The sequence below is a fragment of the Pholcus phalangioides genome, unplaced genomic scaffold (assembly GCF_987345545.1).
Source record: "Pholcus phalangioides strain wild (caught in Gottingen) unplaced genomic scaffold, Ppha-v1.0 ptg000007l_1, whole genome shotgun sequence".
NCBI lineage: Eukaryota > Metazoa > Arthropoda > Arachnida > Araneae > Pholcidae > Pholcus > Pholcus phalangioides.
In genome coordinates this window covers 18,653,895-18,680,545 of record NW_028301600.1, presented here as the reverse complement: position 1 = coordinate 18,680,545, position 26,651 = coordinate 18,653,895, and the positions used below count along the sequence as shown (strand labels likewise).

Genomic DNA, 26,651 nt, shown 5'->3' with positions numbered 1-26,651 from the left:
TCGAGAGTTGTTACTTTAGAGTTGAAAAAAAAATCAAAAATCGATTGACATTTGCAGTGGTGTCAAAGACAGGGATGCTGTGGGTGCCCAGGGTACTTATGGAATGGGTATGATTCAGAAATCAAAATTTCCTACTTCAAGATCAAGACAAGAACCCACAAGTTCCAAAACTTCCAGCATCCTTGGCCAGTCAAAGGTGCTGACATGAAGGAAACATTGATGAGAGGGGGCTTAAAATCGCCATTCATTCCGTTTATAAGGGACTCAAACCCGTACTCAGGAGGCGAAATGGTGCATCGCATAGTATATTCATAAGTTATCGGAGTTGCGGGGGGGGGGGCCTCAAATGACATCAGCCCCCAGTTTCTGGTGCCTATGGTCGGAGTGTTTGAATATTATTTTGGTGTGATAATTAATGCAAAGTGATTTGAAATGTACATTGCATTGCAAAAAAATAATTTGAAAATAAGACTTTTCGCAGCTGTTACACATAAAACTTGGATACATTGTCATAAAAATTCCTTGAAGATATATTCTCTGCATGGATACATTTAATAGTGAATTACGGAAATCGTGCTGCGTGGCCACATTGATCGCAATTTATTATCTCGATGTGCACCCCCCCAACGCCCCTCACTGCGAGAAATGGAAATCCCATCAAAAATTTTAAAAATTTATTGGATCCCAATTTATTATTTCGGTGTACATTCCAATGTCCCTCGATGACTTCAATGACTACTTTCCTTCATTTGTTAAAAATTAAAACAGATAGGAAGGGGGGAACATTTCCAATAAATGAGAAAAAAAAATTAGTTCCATGTTTTATGCCTAAAGCAACTACCCAATTTATAAGATCACAACAAACATATGAATTTTAAAGCAATTCAAATTTGTCGCAACGAATTGACAATACAGCGCCGAAATGATTCTGTGAAAAATTTGTACGAAATGAGCGATAAATAAATATAAATTAATCATGACGAAATGAGTCTGTGACAAATTTGTACCGTGACGGAATGAGCCTGCGACGAATTTGTACCGCGACGAAATGAGTCTGCGACAAATTTGTATCATGACAAAATGAGCTTGCGACAAATTTGTACCGCGACAAGTTTGTAACACGACGAACTGCCGCTGCGACAAATTGACCTAGACCCGAAAACAGCAATGAAGAATTCATCGTATCTTTCACCATCAGGAGTTGCAATGCAAAAGCTGATCGGTAAATTCAGAGTGTCTATGATCATGGAAAAGTAACAAAATGACAAAAAGGTCATGGAAAAATGGCACGAAATAAGAGAGGTCACAGATATTTTTAAAATCAATTTTCAGATATTCCTGTCTCGATTTTATCCTAGAAAACCATTGCCTCTTATCCAGCTTTTCTTGATACCTGCGATTGTGCATTGATGGTGGGCTGAAAATTAGTTTTTTAACTTTGGGTACGAACATTGTTGCAACTGGTTTTTGATTCTAAAAGTCACCATTATGGAGTAGTTGAAATCAGGTTGAGAGAGAAGACCTGAATTTCATTTTTTTTTTAGGTAATTAGTATTAAATTGGCTATCCCACCAAATAATGAGTGCTAAATTGCCAATGCTGCCAAATAACAAGTGTTAAATTGTCAATGTTGCAGATAATCGAGTGATAAATTGCCAATGTCGCTGAATAATGAGTGCTAAATTACCTATCTCGCCAAATGACGTGTTCTAAATTGTCAACCCCACCAAATAATGAGCGCTAAATCGCCAAACATTCGGGGCTATTTTTTTCTAGGTAATTCAAGTTGCTTGTGTCACAGAAAACGAGTCTGAGCCATGTCTGGTTTTACAGGTTGGGGAAGATGAGCCGATTAGCCGCTAGCTGAACCCAGTTTTTTTACCCTTCAGAAAATAACTTTTGAGTGTCTTTATGTTAGGGGTCATTCAAGTATTACGTCAGCATTGATAGGGGTTTCCGATTTGCTGACTTTTGATGACAAGGGGGAGGAGGGGTTTTGATGATGGTTTCGTTATCAACCAAAAAACCCTTTATAAAAATGTTCTTAATGGCATCTTATTCTGTGCACCAAAAGCAAGTAAAACTTTTCACTAGTTTGTGGGCACCTGAGCTAATATTCTCCCTATTGAGTCTCTTACAGAGCCACTTTAGTGATATGTAAATACTTAATGGATCCAAGTGCTCTGGACCTGTGCAGTATATCATACAAGTGATTCGTGATTATGCTGCGGATCACTTAAGTAATCTGGAAATGTGCCGTGGATAACTTAAGTGATGTAGAACCACACTGGTGGCTGCACCAGTGCTCTAAAACTGTACCACATGTCACTCAAGGGATCTCTAAATGTGCCTTGGATTGCTTAAATGGTCTGGAATTGTGCCATGGGTCACTTAAGCGATCTGCAAATGTGCCACTTGGTTAATTTTTTTCAAAATTGGATTTGAGAAGGAGTGGCCACATAACCCCTAGGGCCACATTTGGTCCACACAGGTCAAGTGTTTACCGCAGATCAAGGGTTACCTATGTGGCTTAGAGGTAGGGTAGCAATGAATTTCTTAAAGATAATTTTGGAGTTCTTAGCCATCAAATAGCATTGAAATTAACAGAAATTGATTATAATAACATAAAAGTATTTTCTTTCGAAATTTTAATTATTTAAAAAAATATTTTTTGCAATAAAAAAATACATTTTTGATCATCTGGGGGGGGGGACCACGACCCCTCAACCCAGATCTCTTCCCCCCACGTACGTCTCTGATCCCACCAATATGGGTTAGGAAGTAGGGGACAGAACGCTGACGAAATTTTGCTGACGGGGGGGGGGGGGGGAGAGAGATCAAGAAAGTCTAAAAATTTGCTGACGTAATACTTCAATGGCCCCTTATTTTAAAACATTCATGTGTTCAACCCATGGCCTAAATGTTGCCTGCCTCAAGTGACCTTGTTACACTTACAGATAAATTAAGTGGTTCGGGCACATTCTTACTTCATTTAAATGACCTGCATATTTCCAGATCACTCAAGTGGCTCGTGGCGCATTCTTACTTCAATTAAGTGGCCTGCAGCACATTTACAGATCAAACAATTAACTTATGATGCAGTTCTATATCGCTTAATTAAGTGTAGCCTGTCCCACACTCTTCAAAGGGTTGCGTTAAGTTGAAACGTTCCATGAGTCATTCAGGTGATCTGAAAGTAGGGTTGGTAAAAAAACGTTTTTTTTGGTTTGAGCCAGGTTTTTTGTTTTAAATAGTATTGATGTTAAAAACAATAAAATTTCTGAAAAATCATTCAAACTTCTAACAATTAATTAAACTAAAATTTTTATTATGTAATTAACACTATTCCCATATTAATTAATCAAAAAATATTTCTTACATTTTAACAAAAACCAGCTTTTGCGATTTAATTATTTTTTGCTTAACTCAATGGATTACTGTGTTTGTTAATTCTTTCAATATTATTAATCATATAATATAAAGATGTTTTCTCCAGTTACTTTCGGTATGCTTAATTAGGAAGCTATTTTGCAAAAACTATAATAGAAATTAGGTGAATATAATGTATTTAATGAAGCATAAATAATACAGATTAATTAGCGATGATTTATGATATACAGAGTGATTATAATTAAGGTTCTGATTTCAAAACACTGTAAAAAAAGAATGATTGTCAGAATGACTTGAAAATTGACATGAATATTCCTTAAGAAATGGAATTTTATTAAGTAAAGGGGGAAAAAAATACTTAAAAAATACTTATAAAATATAAAATTAATGACCTCATCCAACACATGGGAAATTTGCTTGCAGAATGGAAACAATAGCCAGTCATGGCAAAATGATAACTTAATTATAGCATTACACGATTTCATAATTCATGGAAACATCACAAAAAAGTGAAGTAATTGAACAAATAACTATAACTTACTCAAGAAATGTTAAATATGTTGTCCACTGTGTTCTGCCTATAAGGTGAAAGCACAAAAATTCTTGTTCAACAACAGATCAGAGGATGCCATGGTCATGATGTGGATGTGCTTGCAATTCACCTTTATTAAACCAAACGTGCCCCCACGTTTATATTCCTGAGAAACTTTTAACATATAGGGGGATATGCTTGCAATCTGACCACTGTTCATAACATTTTGAGGTACCCCCACAGCCTGAAGTTGCAAGAGTTAAAGTCACGTGAACTGACGGCCAGCCAGGTGTCGTGCCATCCTGTTATTGTCAAAATGGGCCTTCAGCAGCTGCTTTGCTGGTATTGCAATGTGCATCTTGATAGAAGTTCTTCTATCCACACACTGATGCTGTGGAAGTGCCGAAATGATGTGGTTGCACAAAATAGATTATACTGCTGGCCAAGTACAGCATCATCTACTTGCATATTTTGCACTTTTTTTTTTCTTTTGCGAAAGAAATTTCCATTGCTTCAGGTGTATCCATGCAAATTTTCAAGTCATTCTGACCATTTGTTCTTATTGTATAGTTTTGGAATCAAAACTTTAATTATAATCACTATATATATAGCTGATTATTTTTCATAAATCTGTTACTACTATACAGTAGAACCTTGAGTAACTGGCCTTAACCATGAAAGTATAAAAAAAAACTGTTGAATATTAAGAATGGGTCATATACAGTGTGAGATGCGCTACTTCTTATGGGAAAGAAAATTAAAATGTCTGTGAGGTAATGTAACTACTAGTACACTAGCCTTTGTCCTTTAGGGGCAGCTGGTGTCTTTATTGGATTATAGGACCCCCTGTGCCCCTAGCATTATGGTGTCTCTTGCTGCTTCTTTGTGAAGGGAAAAAGAAACCCTGTGAGATATACACTGCTACATTTAGATGTGTGATGCAATCCTTATTCATGAATTTGCTAAAGATATATAGAGCATTAGAATGTAGCCAAAGGTTAGAAAATGTGGTAAGAATGAGAAATTTTGGCTTCGGTATACCATCTTATGCCATTTAAAGATATACCATCAAAATGTACCCCAAGAATATAAAATGTGGTAAAAATGAAAAATTTTGGCTAATGATGATATTTTTCAAGGAAAAAATTATATTTAGGCCACTTTTATTTGATTTTTTGAAAAAAAACACTTGGTTTAAACCAAACAACCCTGTCTGAAAGTGTGTGGTGGACCTTTTGAGTCATCTGGAAATGTGCTGCTAGTCACCTGGATGACCTGAAGTACACAGCAGGCCACTTGAGTGGTCTGGAAATTTGTCAAGAGCGCCACTAAAATAATCTATAAAAAATGCATCAGGCCGCTTAAAGTGTTAATGTATCGCAGGCCATTAGATGATCTGTGTTCTGGCAGCCACTCAAGTGATCTCGAAGCATGCTGCAGACCACTCAAATGATCTGTAAATGTGCCTCCAACCACTTAAAGTAATCTGCAACTGAACTACGTGCCACTTAAGTGAACTGGGAGTTTGCCGCGGGTTGCTCAAGTGATTTGTAAATGTGCTTGAGGTCATTTAGCTAATCTGGATATGTGCCGCAAGCCACTGAAGTAATCTAGAAATGAGTCCCACTTAAATGATTTGATGATTGTTCGTAGACCACTTGTGTGGTTTTGTTATTTGTCCTGGGCCACGTGAGATAACTCTGAGGGCCATGGGTTAGCATGTGTGTTTTAAGGCATGTTAGGTTGGTATTTATACTATTGACGACTGCCGTCATCTTTGAAAAAAAACAGACATTCATGAACATATGCATTCAATGGTCATTTTCTAATCACCGTGTCTTCCGGATGTAATGTAACTCCAAGAAGTGTTACATCAATAGAAAGTGGGCCATTTCATTGGTTTTGAAATGTGTCCTGGGTCACTTAAGCTGACCTGTAAATATGTCTGGGTCAATTGAGTACTCTGGAACTGTGCTGCGGTGATCTGTAAATTTTTCACAGGTCACCTAAATGATCTGGGAATGTGCCACAGCACACTAAAAGTATGTGAAACTGTGGCACTTGTTACTTGAGTGATCTTTAAAAGTTTCATGGGTTGATTGAGTGCTCTGGAACTGTGCTGCAGTGATCTGTAAATAAGCTGTGACATTTGCTGATCAGGGAATGTGCCGCGGGCCACTTGAATGACGTAAATGTGCCATGGGTCACTTGAATGACATGTAAATGCACTGCAGGTGAGTAATCTGGAACTGTGCCACGGTGATCTGTAAATGTTAGGTGAGCCACTTGAATGACCTGAAACTGTGCTGCAAGGTCTCTTGAACGATCTAGAAGTGTGTTGCTTAGTTCATTTTTAAAAAATTAGGTTTGAAAATGTGGGCCACAACAGATGACTCTGGGGTCACATTTGACCCATGGATAATTGGTTAAGCATGAATGTGCTACATTTCTATGGCACCTAGACAGGTTTTTTTTTCTTTATTTGAAAAGCACAGATTAAAAAATGGACAGGGTGTCTACCATCACGTAAAAGTCACGGGATGAGAAAGACCACAGAAGTCCTGAAGTCACAAAATTTGAGTGAAGGGCACAGGCTTTGAAGAAGCTGTGGCATTCAATATTTCTTTCTTCTCTCTCAGGTTTTATTCATTCTTTTTTTTGCCCCGGAGAGATGGATGAGTGAGTAACAACAGAAAAGAACAATGTCAATGTGTAGCCACCCTACATTGGAGCAGACATTATATGGGTGAGGCAAGAAAGCTATTTAGACGGGATGAACACAAAAAGAACTTTTCTTTCTTTGCTTCTCTGGACCTTTCAACATCTGTAATATTCCCCCTAAAGCAGTGTTCTCATGATAGCGTGATAATTCCTAGAGGAGGAGGGGAACTACTATGTAGACCACAGCAGTAGGGAGTCTTCATGGGAACAATATTGGTTTTCTGTAGAAAGGACATGACCTTCCCCCCACATTGTGGACCATGGCTATTGGATCTTTTCCTCAAGCCAGAGTTTTAACTGGGTGGGGGTTCTGCAGTGAATTTATGACATGGAAAAACAATAATGGTGATTATCCCAGGCTTTAGGGCAGCCCTGTCAGTTCCATTGTTGTGGAGGCCAGGTGAAACGGCACAATTTTTTAATTTCTGATCGTGGCAATATTTACAGACTAGCTATAGTGAACAACGAAATCGTACAGTATTCGCATGCGACAGAACAAGATCATTCAAGAGAAGACAGACATCAGATTGCCATTAATTGTGTTGCATGTTGCGTCATAACATTTAAGCCAAATTTAAAGGAGTGCCACAGTGTTTCCAAAAGTGTGCGTCGCGGCTCCTAGGAGTGTTGTGGTGTGCTGAAAATATTGATTTGTGCGCCTATTTATGCCTTGAAGTGGTTCTCTTTTATATGGTGAAAATATCTGCCAAACTTTTTGGGAAGCCTCTGATGAGCCATGAATTATGGAAGGGGGGCAGCTGACAAAAGAGAACCACTGGAATACGGTGACAAGCGTGCGATCTAGACCTACGCCTAGGCATGACGATAGAGCAAATAACAAGCATCTAATATTGGACTTCAAAAAATTTGAGTAGAAAAAAAATATATTAAATCTGTCCTTTGGAAGGGTGCTTGGTTGGTCTAGTGCAGTGTTTCTCAACGGCCAAGCCCCGGCATCTGAAAAACCAGGGCGTGAGTGGTTTATTGTTTCATTTTTACCCATTTATTTCCGATTACTCTTGTACATGCCCAGGCCTTCCAATCAAGAAAAATAAATCAGCCATGCCGAGGGATTCAAAAGGTTAAGAACTACTGGTCCCATATCCTGCAGTAGGGTCCCTAAGCTGAGATCTTTGGCGGGCTCAGGCCAAATATTTTTCACGGGGTCCCTGTATAGTGAATTTATAGTGTGAAAAAACAAAAATCAGAATTATCTCATTTAGTGTCCCCAGGCTGGAACCCTATCAGCCCCCCCTACTGTGCTTCCCTCCTAATTGGAAAATCGGCCGGACTATGTTTGTACCCTTACACAATGGTTTTGGCTCTCGTATATAAGAAATGTTTCTTTGAATTTTTAATTTTACCTTCGCCAATACGGTTTGTCTGCACGCTGTAATACAATCAGTGAAGAAATGGCCTCATTCGTGCATATTCTATTTAGACGATGTTTTCTTCTGATGCACATCCCTGTCTGGCAATGTGCATTGATTCCGGCGGCAAACTGTCAATTTCGACAGTCTGCTATGATCGTTGAACCGACTGAACAAACTGCTAGATCAATTACAATTACACCTTGCTCCATTCAGCGTCGTTCGGATCTTTTGGTCAGTTTTGAGCCCACTAGTGCTATGCGTTGCAGAGCCATGCAGCTGTTGTGCACATGGCTTAATATTGATCAATAGTGTGTTCAGTAGTTTTGCATTCGCAGGACGTATTTTCCACGAGCGTGGGTGCTCTCACGGAGCTTGCTTTGGAAAGTTTTGTTTTAGGTGGCAAAGAAACTCAGATACGGCAAAAACATTGATGAGGGGTGAGGATCTGGGGTTGCCAGACATCATATATATAACCGCAAAGGCGTATGCAAGAATAGATTGCATTGAATATATTCGTGATCTACTGAGGGCTTGGGTGATCTCGCCAAGTTGGTTGAAGCCATGGGTGGGGATACGGGGGAGAACAATAAAGACAATTGCCGTTCTTCGCCCCTCCCCAATAAAAAAATTATTGGCATAGGCAGAAGGTGGACATCAGCCCCCCATTTTTTCACTACTACTACTAAACCAGACATGCACCTGGTCCATATTCATCTGCAGAACTTCTAATGAATTCATACATGTTGGATTGTGTGCATACATATAGTGAACCTTCCGTCAAGGTGAAGTTTGTTTCTGTGTAATGCTTGTGTTATGTGTAGTGCTGCCATCTGCAATCAGTTTTTAAGAGTTTTAACTATCAGTTTTTTTCTCAACTTATAGTGTAGTGAGTGAAGTGTAATGAATGAATAATTATATCATTGTAGGCCTGTTGCTCTCTGCTGCGAGACTTTTTAATGGGGAGATCAGCTCACATTTGCTCCTTGAAGTTGGGACCTCCACCTGGTTAGGGAAACAACCTGTATCCACTTATGCTTTTGCGGGAGGGGGGGGCTTATGTGGCTTAAGCCTTTAAGGTCCAGTTTCTATGGGCTGTTGTATTCAAATCAACTTAAAATTTAAAAGTTTTTAAAAGTTGAAAAAATCAGGTTTTTTTCGGAAATACACTTGCATTCCCTCTTTCATTAAGACCCTCTATTTCATTAGCCAAAACTCCCAGGTGGTCGCTACTCACAGTTTGGGAACCACTGATATAAGAAAACAGTCCAGCATAGCTCACTTTGTCAAATTCAGGGCTCCCACCTGTCCTACTTTTTGGTAAAACGTCCCACTTTTGTCCTACTTGTTTTTGTCTTAATTTTCCTACATTTCAGTTTTAAAATAATATAAATGTAGTAGATTGCAAGTAATGATTCTGCCAAAGCAGAAATTGTATTGTTTTTAAGTTTATTTGGGGGGCGCGATGTATGTGGACCATTTGGTGGTTTAGTAATTTTTCATTTGCTTAATTTGAGGGTTCTACAAGTAGAGTAGTCATTAAAAACTTCTGCCTGGTTGAAAAAATAATAATTTTGTATACTACTTCACATGGTCATGGACAGTAACTAGCATTCATCTTTCAAAATTATAGTGCACATTTTGTGTGTAGGTGAAACAACAGTTTGCATAACAAAGCAGTTAGGTAAATAGACCTATTCTAGTTTTTATGATTTTGATACCCAATAGCATTCAGTCATCTTTTGTATTTTTAGGGCATACAGAGGCATAAACAATATTTACAATTCTCAAGTAAAGATCTAGAAATTAAAGTGTTTCATTTGTCAAAATGATTACACTACTTTACCACACAGCAACTCCGGTCATATATCGCCATACGACAATTTTCAACCAGGGAAGTTTTGTGGGAAATGAAGGCACCATCTATCTGTGGTTGTCCCAGACTTGGTAGGTAAAGAACTTATTTCTGATGTTCTTCCCTTTATTCAAACCCATGGACCTTGACGGTAACCTTCATCATGGAAGACAAGCATCCCGACAGTGAGACAGATAACATCTCAAGTATCAAGTGATGTTCTTTGGAGCGACCAGAACACCCAGAAAGCCCAACTAGAAGATCCTGACATGTGACCAACAATGGACTTGAAGGAATCCACCGGAAATAAACTTGGCAAGATGTCTCCTCTACCATTCCGACAGCCGAAAGATACTGGGCGCTATAACACTCCCTGGAGATGAGAGATGTCATGCTTTACCACAAATGAGAGTCAGAGAATGGAAAGGTCATTCAGATGGCAACTCATTCTACCCAGAGGGTGTGTAAAAGAGGTCTTGAACGAGTTGCATGGGAGCCCAACCAGTGTACATTTCGGCATAACTAAGACTCCAGAAAGTCTGTGAACGATTCTACTGGGACATGTCCAGGACCGATGTGGAAAAATGGTACAAAAAATGTGCGCTCACAAAGGTCCTCCGAGACGCAACTGGGCCCGCTTTCAACACTACAACGTTGGTGGGCCGTTTGAGAGAATCGCCTTGGACATCCTCGGACCATTACCCACAACTCATGATGGCCACAAGTACATACATGTGGTGATGGACTATTTCAGCAAGTGGCCAAAAGCGTATCCCATTCCTGATCAAGAAGCAGTGACACTGGCTGAAGTTTTAGCGCAAAATTGGGTGTCTCGATTCAAAGTCCCTATGCTAATCCATTCCGACCAGGGAAGGAACTTCACTTCAGCAGTTTTCGGTGGTATGTGCAAGCCTCTAGGAATGAAGAAGACACAAACTATTCCGTTTCATGCAGAACCTGACAGGGTGGTTGAGAGATTCAACAGAACCATCACACATGAACCACATCTCGCTCTTTGTGTTGCAGAACCAACAAGATTGGGAATCAAATGCCCTATTAAAAATAGGCATGTTGCACTTTATGAAACACGGACACAGCTAGATGCTTGGTTGCCGCTTTCCCTGCTGGCCTACTGAACTGCCATTCATGAGAGAACCAGATTTTCACCAGCACAGATGCTCATGGGACGAGATCTTCGGCTGCCGGGTGACCTGCTGTTTGGACAATCGCCAGATGCTCCTCTTCCACCAGAAGAATATCTTGAGGGTCTCCAGGAACACCTTGGGGATATGCATCAAATCACCAGAGACAGGATCAACATTGGCTCCAAAAAGATGAAGAACCGCTATGATGCAAAGCGGCGGGAAGGACTTCGCCTGAAACTGCAGACATCTTGGAAAGGACCCCCAGTCATGAAAAAACTTAATGATGTGGTAATTCAGATTCAAAGGACTCCATCGTCAAATTGTGAGGTATTCCACCTTAACAGACTGACTCCCTGCCACAGTGAGTGACAAAGTATGACCTGCCGACTTGAAGATTGAATTGTGGAAACAATTTTAAAAGAAGGGGCAGTGTTATGGAAATTATCAATAGCACATTTTGTTGAGAACCCCCAAAATTTACAGACTTGACAATGTCCTGTTGCCAAATGAGAAATGCGAGGGTATGACGGGAAACATCCAGATTCTTCTGAAACATTGGTTTTCTACCCGTCTGGTGGCACCGCCAATTGGAAACTGTGAAATGGAGAGTTTTCTGGAATCTTCTTTTTCTCGAAGCTTCTACCATACCTATAAAAAGTGATGTGATCATAAAAGAGTGGTCAGAGTAGTTGGACTCAATGCGAGATTCTTATTTGTAGTTCACCGTTGTGAATAAGTTTCCTGAGAATAAATCTGTGACATCTGCAAATTGTTCATCCTCTGATCATTTCAAAAACTTGTGACACATTATCCAGAACAATATATGACTACATTTTTCCTGATTTTTTTTATCAAAGGCAAATTTCAAAACATTTTCAAACATAGAATGATTTCTGCTTTAATGTTATTTGTATACTAAAGTACAATGATAATTTTTTTTTAAAGCAAGACCTTTAAAACTTCACATTGTCTGCAAGGTGAAATGAAAACAATAATTGTTAAAATTATATATATTTTTTAGCATTTCAAACTTGGAAAAAAAAATGAGTAAATGTGTTGAATATGAATTTTAAAAATCCAATTAATATCATTTTTTGAAAAAAAATCATGATTTTTTATCAACCACGATATGAATGGCCTTTAATTTTTCCTGGAAAATTGCTTGAATAGTCCTTGAATTTTTTAATTTTACCCGGAAAATTGCTTGAATAGTCCTTGAATTTTTTTTTACTTTCAAAGAGTATGAACCATGATCTAAGATGTTTCTAATTGTAATTTTTTTAGGAACGTAATGTACTTTTGAATCGGCATGCTCTTCAATTGGAAAAGTCAATCAAGAATCTGAAAGCTGATGGTGTCATTCATTTAAAACGAAGAGTTGCTGACCTAGGCTATCGCATTGATTGTCCAGAAGAATTACTCTCTAAGGTAAAGTTGAAATGCATTTCCTGTCCCGGCCCTAAGCAACTCAGAACTTTTGCAATACATTTTTTTAAATCCATGAATGAAGCAGATGACGAATTTCAAATAACAGCAAAATCAATCGCACAAGTATGATTTCAAGACTTCAGTTGTTACCATATTTAATCAAATCAAATGTTTCCCTGAATCTAGCAAGCACTTTTCTTGACATTGCTTCAGATTCTAATGCACTCAGTTGAACAAATTCAGTTTTGAGGGAAAATGTCTGTTAGATTTGAGTAAATACGATTGATCACTGTTAAATTAGACTTTGTATTACTTTTCAGAAAGAGAATCTAATTTTTTTTGTTGGGAGAAACAAATAATTTTTTGTGGTTTATAGTATGTTTTCTTTGTGCAAATCTGTTTTTGTCATGTTGTAAGTCCAGTGGCAAAGTTCTGGCGTTCATTCATTCATGTTGTCATGTTGTTTCAGCCATACCCTCAGTGTTTTGCAATCTTTTCTCTGGAATCAATCCTATATGATGCTTAAATAGCACTGGGAAGATGCCAAATGAAGATTTTGTGTGATCATAAATGGCACAGCTTTACTTTTGGAAAAAAATTGAATTGTTCAATGTCATGTGATATGACATATCTATAGTCTATTCTTGTTTTTTAATGACTATACCCTCATTTGGCCAAATGTTCACACATGCTTCTGGTAATAATTGGGTTTTGCCCTTACTGCATTAGTGACTACTGGAAAAAAAATGTTTTGCCAAAAAAATATCATTATTTTAAGAAATGTAAAATACATATTCATTTGAGTTCAAGAAAACATTACATGGAGAAAGAGGAGCCCTGACCATTTGCCTATGCCACTACACTTTTTAAGTAAATGCATCCCACCTCCATTCAATGGTAGTATCCATCTATGATTTACACGATCATCATCATCACAGTAAGTTGTATTACTATCACGAATATTATAAATGTTCATATCGGTTTCTCTTCTGGAAAAAAAGCAAGATTTATGGGAAGGAAAAGTTTTCATATTTTCTTTTTACCATCATGGTTTGGTCTTTGAGAGGTTTTCAAAAAATTTACTTTGAAAAAAAATACTTTGAGACAAAGAGGTGAAAATGCGTTGATACAGTAAATGCTGGATTTTTTTTTTTTTTAATTTTTCGTGATATAGATTTTTTAAGAAAGAGACATTTGATTGTATCAACATTTACAAATTGTCTATCTTTTTCAGACAGAATATAGTATGAACTGTAAATCACTTTACATAAGAGTCAAGTTCTATAAATATGAGTGAGCCTATCATTTTGAAAAATAAATATTGAATCAAGGAAACAGTTATTTTCCGGATATTATGCTGAGGTGAGCTCGGAAAGAAAAGTCATCACGTCTCCGCCGGGACTTGAACCCAGGCCCTCTTGCATACCAGGCAAGCATGCTACCATCTACACCACTGGAGACATATGAATCTGCCTTCCTAATTTCACGCACTGTGATTCTAGGAAGGCACACGCACAATATTGAATACCGTAATTTTTTTAAATGACTTTGGAAACATAAATAATGCATTGAATGGGCCAAATACACCCCCTTAAAGGTGAAAATTTTCTCCATGGAAAAAACTTCTTCACGGTACAAAGCCACAAACATGACGGAAAAGAAGACTGATTAACGTTGAGTCTCATTGGCAGAAGGCATGTGTGAGCTTCTGCAGCTGATTGTACACTCTTTTCAGGTGGCTCTTTGAAGATTTATTTATGGCTATGTCCTGACTTCTGAATTTGGAATTTCACTCCTCAAAAAACCATTACAAAATTCATTAATTCATTTCAATGATTAATGGACATCAGACTCCTTGAAATATATCATCTGAATGCAGATATGATCAACATTGTAATAGGAGAAATTTTTCTGTTGTGTTGAAAAATTCCTCCTTCGATTTTGAAGATTGAAATTTGGGGGAGAAAAAACACCCATCACATAGGTGGGTAAAAATGATACTTAAACCCTTTCCACAGTATAGTTGAAATCATTAAACTTGTATAAAGCGTGATATCTTTTTCGGTGAAGTGGGCTTTCTTTTGATTTTCAGAAGGTGCGAAGTAAAAGGTATAGGAAAAAGTGCTCCATTACGAAATAAATTTTACAAAATATCTAGGCTTATCAATGATAAAATAAGAGGCTTTTAAGAAGACAAGATATCTTGTCTATGCGCCCCTTAATACATTAAGTAGAAATAATATAAAATCATTTTACAATGCATCTCTGTCTTTTGAATTATAAAATAGCTACACACTAACATTGAATGTATCACGTAATAATAATGCATTATATTTATAAATAAGTTTCACTCATTTATAGTCTTTTTCATTGTTCCAGGCTAAAAAGATAGTATATGACCATAAAATGCTACAATCACAGGTGAAGTCTCTAACTTCAGAAGTGCAGTACTTGGAAACAGAACATTTCAAATTACTAGCTCTGAGAGGCATAAAACAAAAGGTATTTCATTTTTTTCCAATGCCTGAATGTCTTCTCAGTAGAAAATGTACAAGTTTGACATGCTTTTTTTTTCATAACATAACCAATTTTGAAGGTTTAAATATTGTATCCACTTTTTACTGCCATGCAGGCTTTTATATAGCTACCAACAGTGCCGTAATTAACCATTCCTGTGCTCTGTGCAAGAATTTGCATTTATGCCCCTTCTGGCCCATTCTTGGGCCAGGCAAGGCGCTGGCTACCAACTCAGTTTTTTGAGAGGCTTTCAAATTTTGACCTCATCTATTCAATATCCGGTGGCCAATAAGATTAAGAGCAAAATTTAATACAAGTGATGTTTTACATAATAGATAAAATCAGAAATATTTGAACTTTTGTTAATATTGGTTGAAAGGTTCTCCCAGTTGATTATTAATTGAGGAAAGAAGCTAAATTGAAATCGGGCAGTAGATGCAAAAATAAGTTTCAATTTTTTTTCAGGGATGGTCAAGTCTCTGAAAAATATGTAGATTTCAATAAAATGTGAGAACTGTCTATATTATAAATACCATAGAGAATTTTGGAAAGCAAAGTTAATTGAAAAATAGGTCTATGAATGAAGAGAGTTTAAATATTGAGTTGATACTTTAGTTCTGTACTAGAGATGGAAGACCAGTAATTTAAAATGAAACAGGGGAAGGGGGATTTATTTTGTATGGTTTGCAGCATATCAATATTAGTGAAGGTATAATGGTATAAAATTTCACGTGCATAGAAAAAAAATAGGAAGAATATATATATGGAAGCAGAGGTTTTGAAAGTCACAGATGAAATTGTTTCAGATTTCTGCAACGAAAGAAAAACTTGAGAAAATATTTTTGAAAGATGTGGTTGACATGGAGGTTCCAGCAAAGGTCAGCAGAGATTATTACACACCTGGATACAATGTTATTAATGTTAAGATTCCCTCCCTTAAAATATATTTGATCTTATTAATATAGGAAAAGTTGTGAAAATTTTTATCTACTGTTCTCCAAAAAAGTACTTGAATCTCCTGAATTTTTTCCATAATTAAAAAAAAAATCCCTGTTTTGAGGGACAGAAACCTTTTGATAGTTTCCTTAAAAGAATGCTGTTGCTTGTTTTTTCTCAGAATGGTGCATACCTGCCAACTGTTACGATTTTAGCAAGTTAATATGATTATATGCTTTTTTTGCTTCTAAAAATAAGATTAAATTGCAAAGGTTTTGTTAAAATGTAAGAAAATTTTATATAAATCTATGTTAATCTATAAAAGTATTTATAGATTAACTAATATTGGAAAAATGTTAATTACATTAATAAACATTCTATTTTAATTAATTATTAGGAGTTTGATTTTTCAGAAATTTTATTGTTTTAGTATAAATGCGCTGTTTTTAGTGTAAAAAAACCAAAAAAAAAGTGAGTTAAAAAACTTTTTTTTGTGTTTTTTTACCAATCCTGTAAAGGACCCTTTTGTGAGTATCCCACGACCCAGGTAAATTATAGTGGAGCAGCATCTCTGTAATGTCAACATTCTGTTTTGAGTAGTCCTATCTCTATTTGGTTTAGATGGCTATTTTTCATAGCATCATTTTACTGTATCAGATTTTTGTGCGCTGCACAGAAAGGAGCAATACCCGCATTAGTATTATTATTTTCAATGATTGATCAGGTGGTGCAAAATATTGATGTTAGATGTCCTCAGAAGAAGAAAAATAGGTGATGAGTTCAAAAATATACTGAAGCCACTTAGGAGTAAGATATACTAAAATATCATTATAGAGGGATTTATCGTAATAAAGGATATCCTTGTATCGAGTATTTTTGAATTAGACTATAGGTAATTTCAAACGAGATTTGAGAAAATATCATAGTAAAAGGATTTGTCGTGGTATCGAGTATCATCGTAGCAAGGTTTCACTGTAATTGATTTGTAAAAATCAATGACGATTTCAGCCAATGCAAATTTAAGGCTGTTAACTTATAGAATGTATATTTCATAAATATCTTGCACAGATATTTATATGCTTTTATATTATACTGATTTGTTTTATTTTACAGAGAATGGAGAACGAATTCGTACCCCAAAGACAAGCAGAAAAATTAAAATATAAAGTTAAAAAAGTGGAATTTCAGACGGATTTACCGACAAGAAATTCATTCAAAAAGTCATCAAATTGCTCAAGAAGAAACATGCCAGATTCTTTGAAAAGCCAATTTTTTATTAGAACAAAATTTTCACCAGCTCGTCATCCAAGCATTCAAAACAGTATTATTCTACCCGATTTTGAAGACAGAATAAAAAATATTATCGCTTCTGCTTTAAAAGATCCATCTCCCCCGGATCTAGACAGAACAGAAGATTCTTTAAATACTGAAAGAAAACTCAATTGTGAAGTTATACAAACATCAAAAAAGCAAACTCCTACTTTATCATCTCTTTATTCATCCCCAGTGGAAAAAGACCATCAGAATAATTTTGTTAGAAAACATTCTAGTGAAATTCGGGAGGAATTTACTGACTCCAAGCAGTTAAAACAAGGTGTTACACATAAATCTGAACGAAATGGATTGTCTAGATCTAATAATATGTATGTAGAGCATATGACTAGCACAAACGGTGTGCGTAAAGAGGTTTCTAATCCAGAAGTTTCTAGTAGTTTACCCAGTGGAGCATATTCACCTATAAGTCCAAGTAGGACTCCTCCAGGAAATTCTGCTGCTGTTCTATCAGCAGAATTAATGAATGGTTACTCTTTGAATTTAAGTGTGTCTGCTAATCAGTCAGCCATGCTTTCTAGAAGTCATGGAAAAGCGCAGCACATTTCAAGTGGTGGCAGTTTTTCTTATAGAAACGAAGTTCTTTCTAAGTCATCGATTCATCAAGAGAGGCAGAGTAAATGTAATAACAATGAATTGAGTAATGCTCGTCGGATTTTGTCTTTAGATGTTAAAACTGCTAATAAAAATCAGAGTCTTTCTGCTGTTAAAAATGATAGAGTATCTGATAATATTTCAAGCCGATCACATCATCAGTCTGTGGGGCTTTTTTCTGCTAATGATTCATCTCAAAGAAAATCAGTGTCTAAATTCTCTAATGCAAGTGTTCAGGGAAGTTTTGGAAAGCAGTCTGAATATATCTCTCTTGCAAAGTACTCAAAACAAAAAAATGGTTTATTTGAAAGAAGCACAGAGTGTTCACATGGAAAATCCAGCAAAGTTGAATGCAAATGTCATCACCATTCAAGGAGTTCCAGACACAAAGTTTCTAATGAAAGTAAGTTTTTAAAGAAATGTATATATTATAATATTTTTTATTTTCATAAAATGTTACCTTTTGCTAATGACATTTGGTATTGCTCTTCAAAGTTTTGTTGAGCATCAAGAATATTGGAGGAATTTGTCAGATTATTTTTGAGAGAATTTTGTTTTTTCCTAAGTTGTTTTTTTTTTTGAGAGAAAATTCTGTTTGTTCCTATCCTATTAGAAATTCATGTGAAAAGTCATAATTATTTCCACATTTTTTTTTTTCTTCAAAGAAGAATAAGTGATATCCTAGTGAATATAATAAAAAATACCTTTGTTAGCCATATGTTAGTAAATGAGAAGGCTACTCCTGTCTGTGATGGTGATACCATTTTAAGGGGAAAGGGAGCTGAGGGACCCCCCCCCCCCGCATAGTCCATGTGAACACTTGGACTTCCCCAATTGTGCACTGAAACTTTCTGGGGGTTTTCCTTGACGTCACAACAATTCTTCCAATTTTTCACTAGACTTTCTATGTCTGAGTCGATATTCTTCCAATAGCAATAATTTCGAGCAAGTGCATTCATCTTCACAATTCTGCAATGAGTTGAGTGTAGTTCTTGCAGGAGGGTTGGTTGAAGTGCCTTAGGTATTATTGCACGCTGTCCATGAAGTAGAATTCCTTCCTGTAATGTTATTTCTGGGTCTTATAAAGTTCCTTGCATCACATTTTTCTTTAGTATACAAAGATCATCATCCAGTTGTTTCTTTTTGGATTTCTTCAGAAGTAATTGTGTCTATGGATGTGTGTCTGATCATTGATTCTTGCAGGATATATTCATCACCAACAGTGTTGACTTGCTCATCTGTCAGTGGTAAGGAACTTCTTGACAAATAGCCACGTTTGCATGTTCCGATGATTTTCAATGCTGGTCATTTCAGGACTTTGTCACTAGCAATTTCAGACTTGGTTTTTATCCATGCTGTTTACAATCAGCTGTCCAGTTGAACAGAATACCTTTCCTGAGAAGGTTGTTTAATGGATGAAGTAACCTTAATGCACTCTTGATGAATTTTGATCAATACATAACTATATGCCCAAAAATTGTCTCAATTTGTCAGCATTTTTGTCTTCTGGGTGCTTCTTGAATAGCTTGAATCTTAGCTGGAGATTTGTTCAGTCCTTTAGAAGTTATGACACGTCCAAGGTATTTTACACTTTTTCCAAAAAATTTACATTTGTTGATATTTACATGCAAATTATATTTTCGTAATTTATCTAGAACATTCAGCAAGTATGTTGTGCATTCCTCAGAAGTCTTGTCTTGTATAATTGAATCATCAAGATATGCAGTTTCTCCATCTAAATCTTGAACAAAGTGATCCATGAAGGAATGAAATTCTTTCGATGCTGTTTCTTAATACCAAAAAACAATCATTTTGCCAAATAGATACCTTGATGTGATTGTTTGAATGTTTTCACTGTCTTCATCGACTGCTAAATGCAAATATGCTTTGTTGATGTCCAAGGTGTAGAAATATGATCCACTGCGTAGCTTGTTGAATATGTCTTAGATCTTGGGTATTGGGTGTCTGGCATCATGAAGTTGATTGTTTACAGTCACCTTGTAATCAGCACAAAGTCTTGCAGAACCGTCAGATTTTGGCACGATGACAAGTGGTTTTGCTCCCTATTCTTAATGATTCACTTTTTCTATGATCCCTTTATCACAAAAGTTATCCAGTTCTTTTTCAACTTTTTCACGCAAAACATATGGTACTGGACGTGGTTTAACAAACACTCGTTTGACGTCTTTCCGTAATTTTAGGGAGCATGTATAATCTGGAATCTTGCCCACTGTCTGTTCAAAGACATCAAAGTACTCATTGGCAATACTAAGAACAGATATTTTTACAGCACACATGGGAATATGCTCCACACTTGTAGAATCATGAATGTCATTGATGTTGATATCCAATTTACGTATCCAATTTCGACCAAGGATAAGTTCTCTTCAAATTGACAAGGTATAATTCTTCTTCACTGGATTTAGCATTGCAACATACAGTCACTGACATATCCAATGGGATTGAAAATTTCACCTGTGTAACTTTGGAAAAATATATTTGTTTTCAGGATTGGATGATTTAGGTCTAAGCGCCTGTAGTTACTTATGTTCATGATGCTTACACGACTGCCAGAGTCACATTCAAAATGACAATTTTTTTCCATTTAATCGAATGGCTGCAAATATTCTATTGTCTTTTTCAGCGGTGTTGGTGAATATATCAACAATTTGGCTTACTTGAAAGTGATCTGGATTTTCCACATATTGAATACTATTTCCTTCAGATTCACCTTTATTTTTCCGTTTCAGGAGCTCTGTAATGGATACTCTACTGATGTGGCCTTTTTTGCAGCAAATCTGGCATGAGAACTTGCTTTTTCACTCGACAGTTTTGAGTCTGGTGGTTGTTTTTTCCACAATGGAGACACACGTTGTCTAACCTGATGTCTCTCAAGTTGAGGTTTTGCTTCAGACTCTCTTTACAATCTGTCACGCCGATATGGAGTCAATTTATGTCCGCTGTAATTGCATTGCACAATTTTATTCACACTGAAACTGTAATTATTCTAGTAGAGCTCTTTATTTTAAATTTTCAAAGCTTCAATCGCTAATGCAATTTGAAGTGTTTCGTCGAACGTCAGCTCAGCTTGTTGTAGGATTCTTTTGCTGATTTTGCCATTGTGTAATCCTCGTATAAATTGAGCATGTAGCATGTGGTTGATAACAGATTTTCAGCACTCAGCATTTTCACAACTAGATTTTAATTTGGCGGTTTTCGAAAGTTCTTTTAATGTGGCAATTTAATTTGAAATCGGCTCACCCCGGTTTTGTGTGTGCCGAAGAAACTTGTGGTGCTCCGTCAGGATGTTCACCCTTTAGCAGAGGTGATCTTTCAAGAGTTTTAGCAGGCCGTCATACGTCTTCGATGAAGAGAGACCTAGTGAAGAGTGAGACTGGAAAGCAGATGATAATACTTGAATTCGAGACAGTTGATTAACACCATCTTCGTGACTTAGGTGACGTCTGCTATTTTTTTGTGAGTCAATCCTTTGAGCTATGAGTAGTTTTCGAGTCTTTGTAAATATTCGCTGAAACTTTCATTAGCTTTGTCGTGGCATTCAAACAAGATCAATTGTGTCTGGAAAAGTGTTTTCATGCTGATGTTGATTGAAGGTGCTGGAGGAGTTTCATTTAGCTTTGAGACAATTGTTTAAAACAGGTACAAAATCGCTTATGTAAGCCATTTTCGATTTTTTTTTTATCACTCGTCACCAACTTTATTGTATTTGATGAGGAAGCCATTTCTATTAGTAAATAATGAGTGAGGCGATAACTTTTTACTATTTTATTATGGACAATATTTACAGGGACTCAATCCGGGCATGTTGTTATTATTCACTTTTGTTGCCACCTTCGTACAACATTATAACTGCTTGTTTTTCTGGTGTTGCCAGATACATAACAAGAATGCTGGGCATTTATTCCAACTATGTGTAGGTGGTATCATTTTTGATGAAATATTTAATTTTGAAACGGGAGTCTTGGCATTAGCAGAGAAGGAATTTCCACTTTGTCCAGTAGACAGCTGTCAGCATGGTTTTTGAAAGAATATTTGTATCCCTTAAAAGGTCAGTTACACCAAGTACCATTTTTTAAACCTTGTACATGGTTTTAAAAGCTTCTCTTTGTAAATACCATCTTAGATGTAGCAGCTTAAGAGCAGTTTCGATAGTTAGATAAGAAGGGGAGCTTTTAGAATGCAAGCTAATCTTTGCACTTTTTGTAGAACAGTCAGTCTCATTAAGAGGTTTTACTAATGCCTGATGTCATACCACACATTCATAACTTAGCATTAGGCATGTAATAGCAGTTTGAATCCACTTGGTGGTTATAGGGTTTAAACCAGGGCAGGGTTGTAAAAAAACCAGACTGGATGCATTTTCATAAAAAAAACTTGTTTTTTGGGGAAAACCTCAATGTTTTGGGCAAAATGGGGAAAATTTTGAATTTCCTTTTTCCACAACCTCAGAATATCTAATATAAACATGTATGTGCATCCTTTATGTGTACATCTTACATTATATCTAAGTATACATTTTTGGTGCATGTTGAACTATTTACTTTATTTAGAAAAAATTGACTATACATTAAAGGAATAATTGTTCACTTACAGCCTGGGCGGGTTTTTTGGACAAAATGGGAGGAAAATTGAATTTCCTTTTTCCACAACCTCAAAATATCTAATTTAAACATGTATGTACATCCTTTATACATAGGTGGCAATGCTTCCGATTTGGACAGAAGCCTTCCGATTTTTCTGCCTTATTAAAATCTTCCAGTCGGAAATCCAATTTTTCAGATTTTTCGTATCTTCATAGAAAAATCCCTAAAAGTGATCAAATTGAGTTTTGTTTGAATGGGAAATCCCTTAAGAAAATACTGTTCCAGTCCTTGCAATTTCAGGCTGTCCTTGTTTCCTGAGGAAAAATATGGGGAATCAGGATTTCAAGTACAAAAATTGTCGTTACAATACATAATTGTTGCCAAATGATGCCAAAAGCAAGCAAAGTGGCTAATTATAGCTAAAAAAATCGGAACAGCCAAAAATGCATCCCAGAAAAGCGGGTTTTATATATGGTCACCTATCGAAATTTCAAAAAAGTCTCCGGTTGTTCCCTTTTATTTGTATATGTTTTCTTTGAAGCGGAATATGTCATCACGGGATAAACTACAGATTTTTCAAGTCTGTGAATTGACACCTATGCTTTATGTGTATATCTTATATCTAAATATACATTTTTGGTGCATGTTAAACTATGTATTGGATTAATAAAACTGACCATACAATAAGGGAATAATTGTTCACACATGAACACACCCACTTCTGCATAATTGTATCTAACCTTGAGTTGTATGCAGAACTGTAGCAAGAAGATTGTTTGTGGTAAAATGAATGAATTTGGATAATGAAAATTCTGATAAATCAGGATGGTGCTTGAATTTTTTTTCTCCACATTTTTCAAACCCTGCATAAAATGCATCCAAAATTGTCCTGATCCGTCAAAAATAAAACCTTTAGCTGTGTAACCAAAATCATAAAGTTTTTGGTTTGTTTTTTTTTAATTGAACCGAAACTTTCAGGAGCTAAAGTCACGTGGTACTCTTTTTCTTGAATTCCTCACTGTTGAAGAATATCCCTTCTTCATTAAATTAAATTCTGAAGTATTTTTAAAAGAGCAGTAATAATTAAATTACCCTAGTTCCCAAACTTTTTTGATTCATGGTGCCCTTTGTGCAGGACGTTCAACAGTCCATGCTAGTCTAAAATAAAGATTAGGTTGGGTACAAAAGGCCAGATTGTTGGAATAGGGAAAATGAAGAGGTGTCAACTCTCTTCGTAAAAAAAAAAAAATGGGGGGAAAATTGAACGAATAAATATAACTTTTTTTGCAAAGAAAAACACATCCAGCAAAACCAATCACTTGACTTACGGCGTGCCTGCCTTTATATGTGAAAAATATAGAAATGTTTTGCCTTGAATCACAACATAAGTCTACTTAACAGCTACAGTGCAGTTTGATTAATTTCAAGACAGTTGAATAAATCTGTTTGGTGAGGCGTATCATGTTTCCCCCCCCCCCCCCACAAGTAGCTTACCAAAGCACAAAGTAATGTGCAATGTCCCTGCATATGATCCAGGTTTTGATCTGGAGAATTTAGTGCATAAGATACTCAGAGAGAGAAAAAAAAAAATAGTTCGAAAAAGGTTTTCCTTAAATTGTAACAAAAGTAAATTTATTAACATTTTAGCATATATTAATTAAATTACAATTAAACAAAATGGAAACAATAAAAGATTTCTCATACCGATGGCAGCAGTCCGTAATTTAGTCCATTTGCACTGATTTAACAACCGGTTGAAGAGCAGCGATCCTCTGTACATGTGCACTGTGGACGATAATGACCTTGGAGGGCACAGGCAGAGTTACAGTCCTTTCATGTGGCAGGAAGGCATGACGAAATCTGCAGGTGAGAATCAAGGCGACAATCAATGTACTACAAGGCAGCGGACGACCAGGAATTGAAACAATGTTCGGACTGTATAGCAATCGACATCTGGAAGGATGGAGGGTGACTAGAAGTATATTACAATGATCATGAAAGATCCAGATGTTCTGGAACCAGCTGGCGACGCACCCAGCACTAGCATGCATATGGTACTCCACAACGAAATACTGTTGGGTGGAGTATACTGGCAACTCACCAAGATCCAATCTGCTAAGCTTTTACATGAAAAGCAATGAATGGGTGAAGGAATGTAATGTTATCGTCAGGATCATAAATACTCGAACTCCAGGGGCCAACCATCTCAGAAAATTCATATCAGAACATGACCAATGAAAAATTAGCAAAACAATTTTACATAACTGAACATTAACAAATTTTGTAGAAACTTTGTAACATCAATATGGCAACAACAATCAAAATGGCGATGTGATCAAGATCACACATTTTTTCCAGTTTATGAACAATGAGAATATCACAGATTTTAACTAACCGTGCATGGTTATAAAAAACTTAAGAGGACAATATAACAAATTCTATTATGAAATTACACAATCACAAATATATAACATGTTTCAAATTGAAGGATAGAGGTGGGCTTTTCAAATTCCCAGGGGTTCCTCAACTATTGTTGCAAATGCAAATTGGAGCATAGTTTGGAAACATCTATCCTTGTGAAATAAAGCAGAGCCAGACTTAGACAGGTGCGAAGGGTGCAATCGCACAGGGCTGCTAAATTTTAGGGGCTGCAAAAACAAGATAAAATTTGCATTTTGGCTTCAACTTTTCATAAGAAAGCAATAGCTTAAAATTTTGTCCAAGACCTCTTAAATTTAGACATGAAATGCTTTGGCAAGGCTTTAACGACCCCCCCCCCCCCCAAGTAAAGAGAAGGGTGCAGGTGGATCTGGTGCCCCCAGGCGAGGACCAGAGGGGGTGCCAAATTCTTTTACAATTCTTCAAAATTACACAGGAGAGGCACGATGCATGGTTGCCTGGCTGAAAGAGTATCTGGTTGCAGCCGAGTAAAAAGCCTCCAATATTTATGTGCTGAGGGCGCACTTGAATTTTTTTTAGCGGGCACAATCATCCAAATTTATTGACAAATGGTCTTTTTTATGACAACGCAGTAGTGGTTCAATAGTCATTCTCAGGTGCCAATGTAAACCAGGTGCACACCAGGATGTTCATGGACACTGGGGAAGTAGAGTACTCAGGATATATTGTCGGGGGATTCTGTTTTTTACTACAAAAATTTACCATAATATCAAGAGGGGGTAGCCGCTAAATCACCCATCTGCATACATTAATGCACATGGGCGGGGGGGGGGGGAGTAGAAACACTGTTTTAGAGGGCTTAAAAGCTGTTTTGCCCTGGGCTGTGAAAAACTTAAGCCAGTCCTTGAAATAAATCAATGTATTTTTTGCCTTCTTCCTTAGTTCGTAAACAGAATCGAGAGGGGATTTATAATTGGAATCTGTTTTCCAATCTTAGTCATTGAAAAAAAAAAATCAAATTGGATTTTCTACAAAAGTCCTCATTAGTTTTTGAAAGGGTAAAAAAGGGAATTCCTTTCGGCAGCCTGTTACGCAGAGCCGCAACTAAGAGAGAGCAGGAGGAGTCTGGCTCCCCAGGAGCTTAGCCACTAAGAGCACTGACTTTACACTTTTTTCCGTTAAAAATTACAAGGAATGGGGCACCAAAATGGAACCTCACTCTGAGCAACAGAGTAAATTTTTGTTCCTAGTTGCAGCCCTGCTTACACACCTGCTTCATTCTGTGTCTGGGTATCTGGAACTTAGGTTTCTGAAACTCTGAAAGGTGTTCAGTTGTGTGTTAATGTGTGGTTTGCTAGACAGGTAGAAAAACGGTGCCAGAGTGTGCATGATCCCAGTTCAAAGAGGGCCTACAAATCTTAAAAGACTCATTATTTCTTATGTCAGTATTAAAAAAAAATATGTAGAATGTTGCTGATTCTCTCTCCCGATTCCGTGTTTTGAAGGGGGGATTTGGGAACCGTACACAGCTTGGCCAGCACCATTTATAGCAGGTGCTATATCTGTTGTTGACTCGGCCCTCTCGGATCATCACTTAACAAGAAAATAACCCCTCTTTTTTATTTCCCGCAACGCAGGGAAACACTTTTTGTCTTGTTAGCAGAAAAATGTGGTGATGACTTTCTCAATTCTCTTTATTTTTTCCATTACTTCCGAACAACAAAAGAGAAAGCAAACTGCCTGTATCTCTGGGAGGGTTAAAAAAGAAAAAAGTTAGTATGCGCGTATTCTCAACACTAGCTATAGCTGATCTATTAGAGCTGGTGT

The 26,651-nt window shown here is 36.8% G+C and overlaps 1 protein-coding gene and 1 non-coding gene across 2 annotated transcripts in view; one reads left to right on the top strand and one right to left on the bottom strand.

Moving 5' to 3' along the window:
* The window catches only part of gpp (DOT1 like histone lysine methyltransferase grappa), a 126,277-nt gene that overhangs the window by 68,637 nt on the left and 30,989 nt on the right, over positions 1-26,651 (top strand). The window contains exons 16-18 of the mRNA XM_089232775.1: positions 12,298-12,441; positions 14,821-14,943; positions 17,008-18,223. Coding sequence (XP_089088901.1) covers positions 12,298-12,441; positions 14,821-14,943; positions 17,008-18,223 — 1,483 coding nt within the window. The remainder of the gene's footprint in view (positions 1-12,297; positions 12,442-14,820; positions 14,944-17,007; positions 18,224-26,651) is intronic.
* TRNAT-GGU (transfer RNA threonine (anticodon GGU)) lies at positions 13,829-13,902 on the bottom strand. The gene has a single exon. It is a non-coding gene; the product is annotated as a tRNA-Thr (tRNA).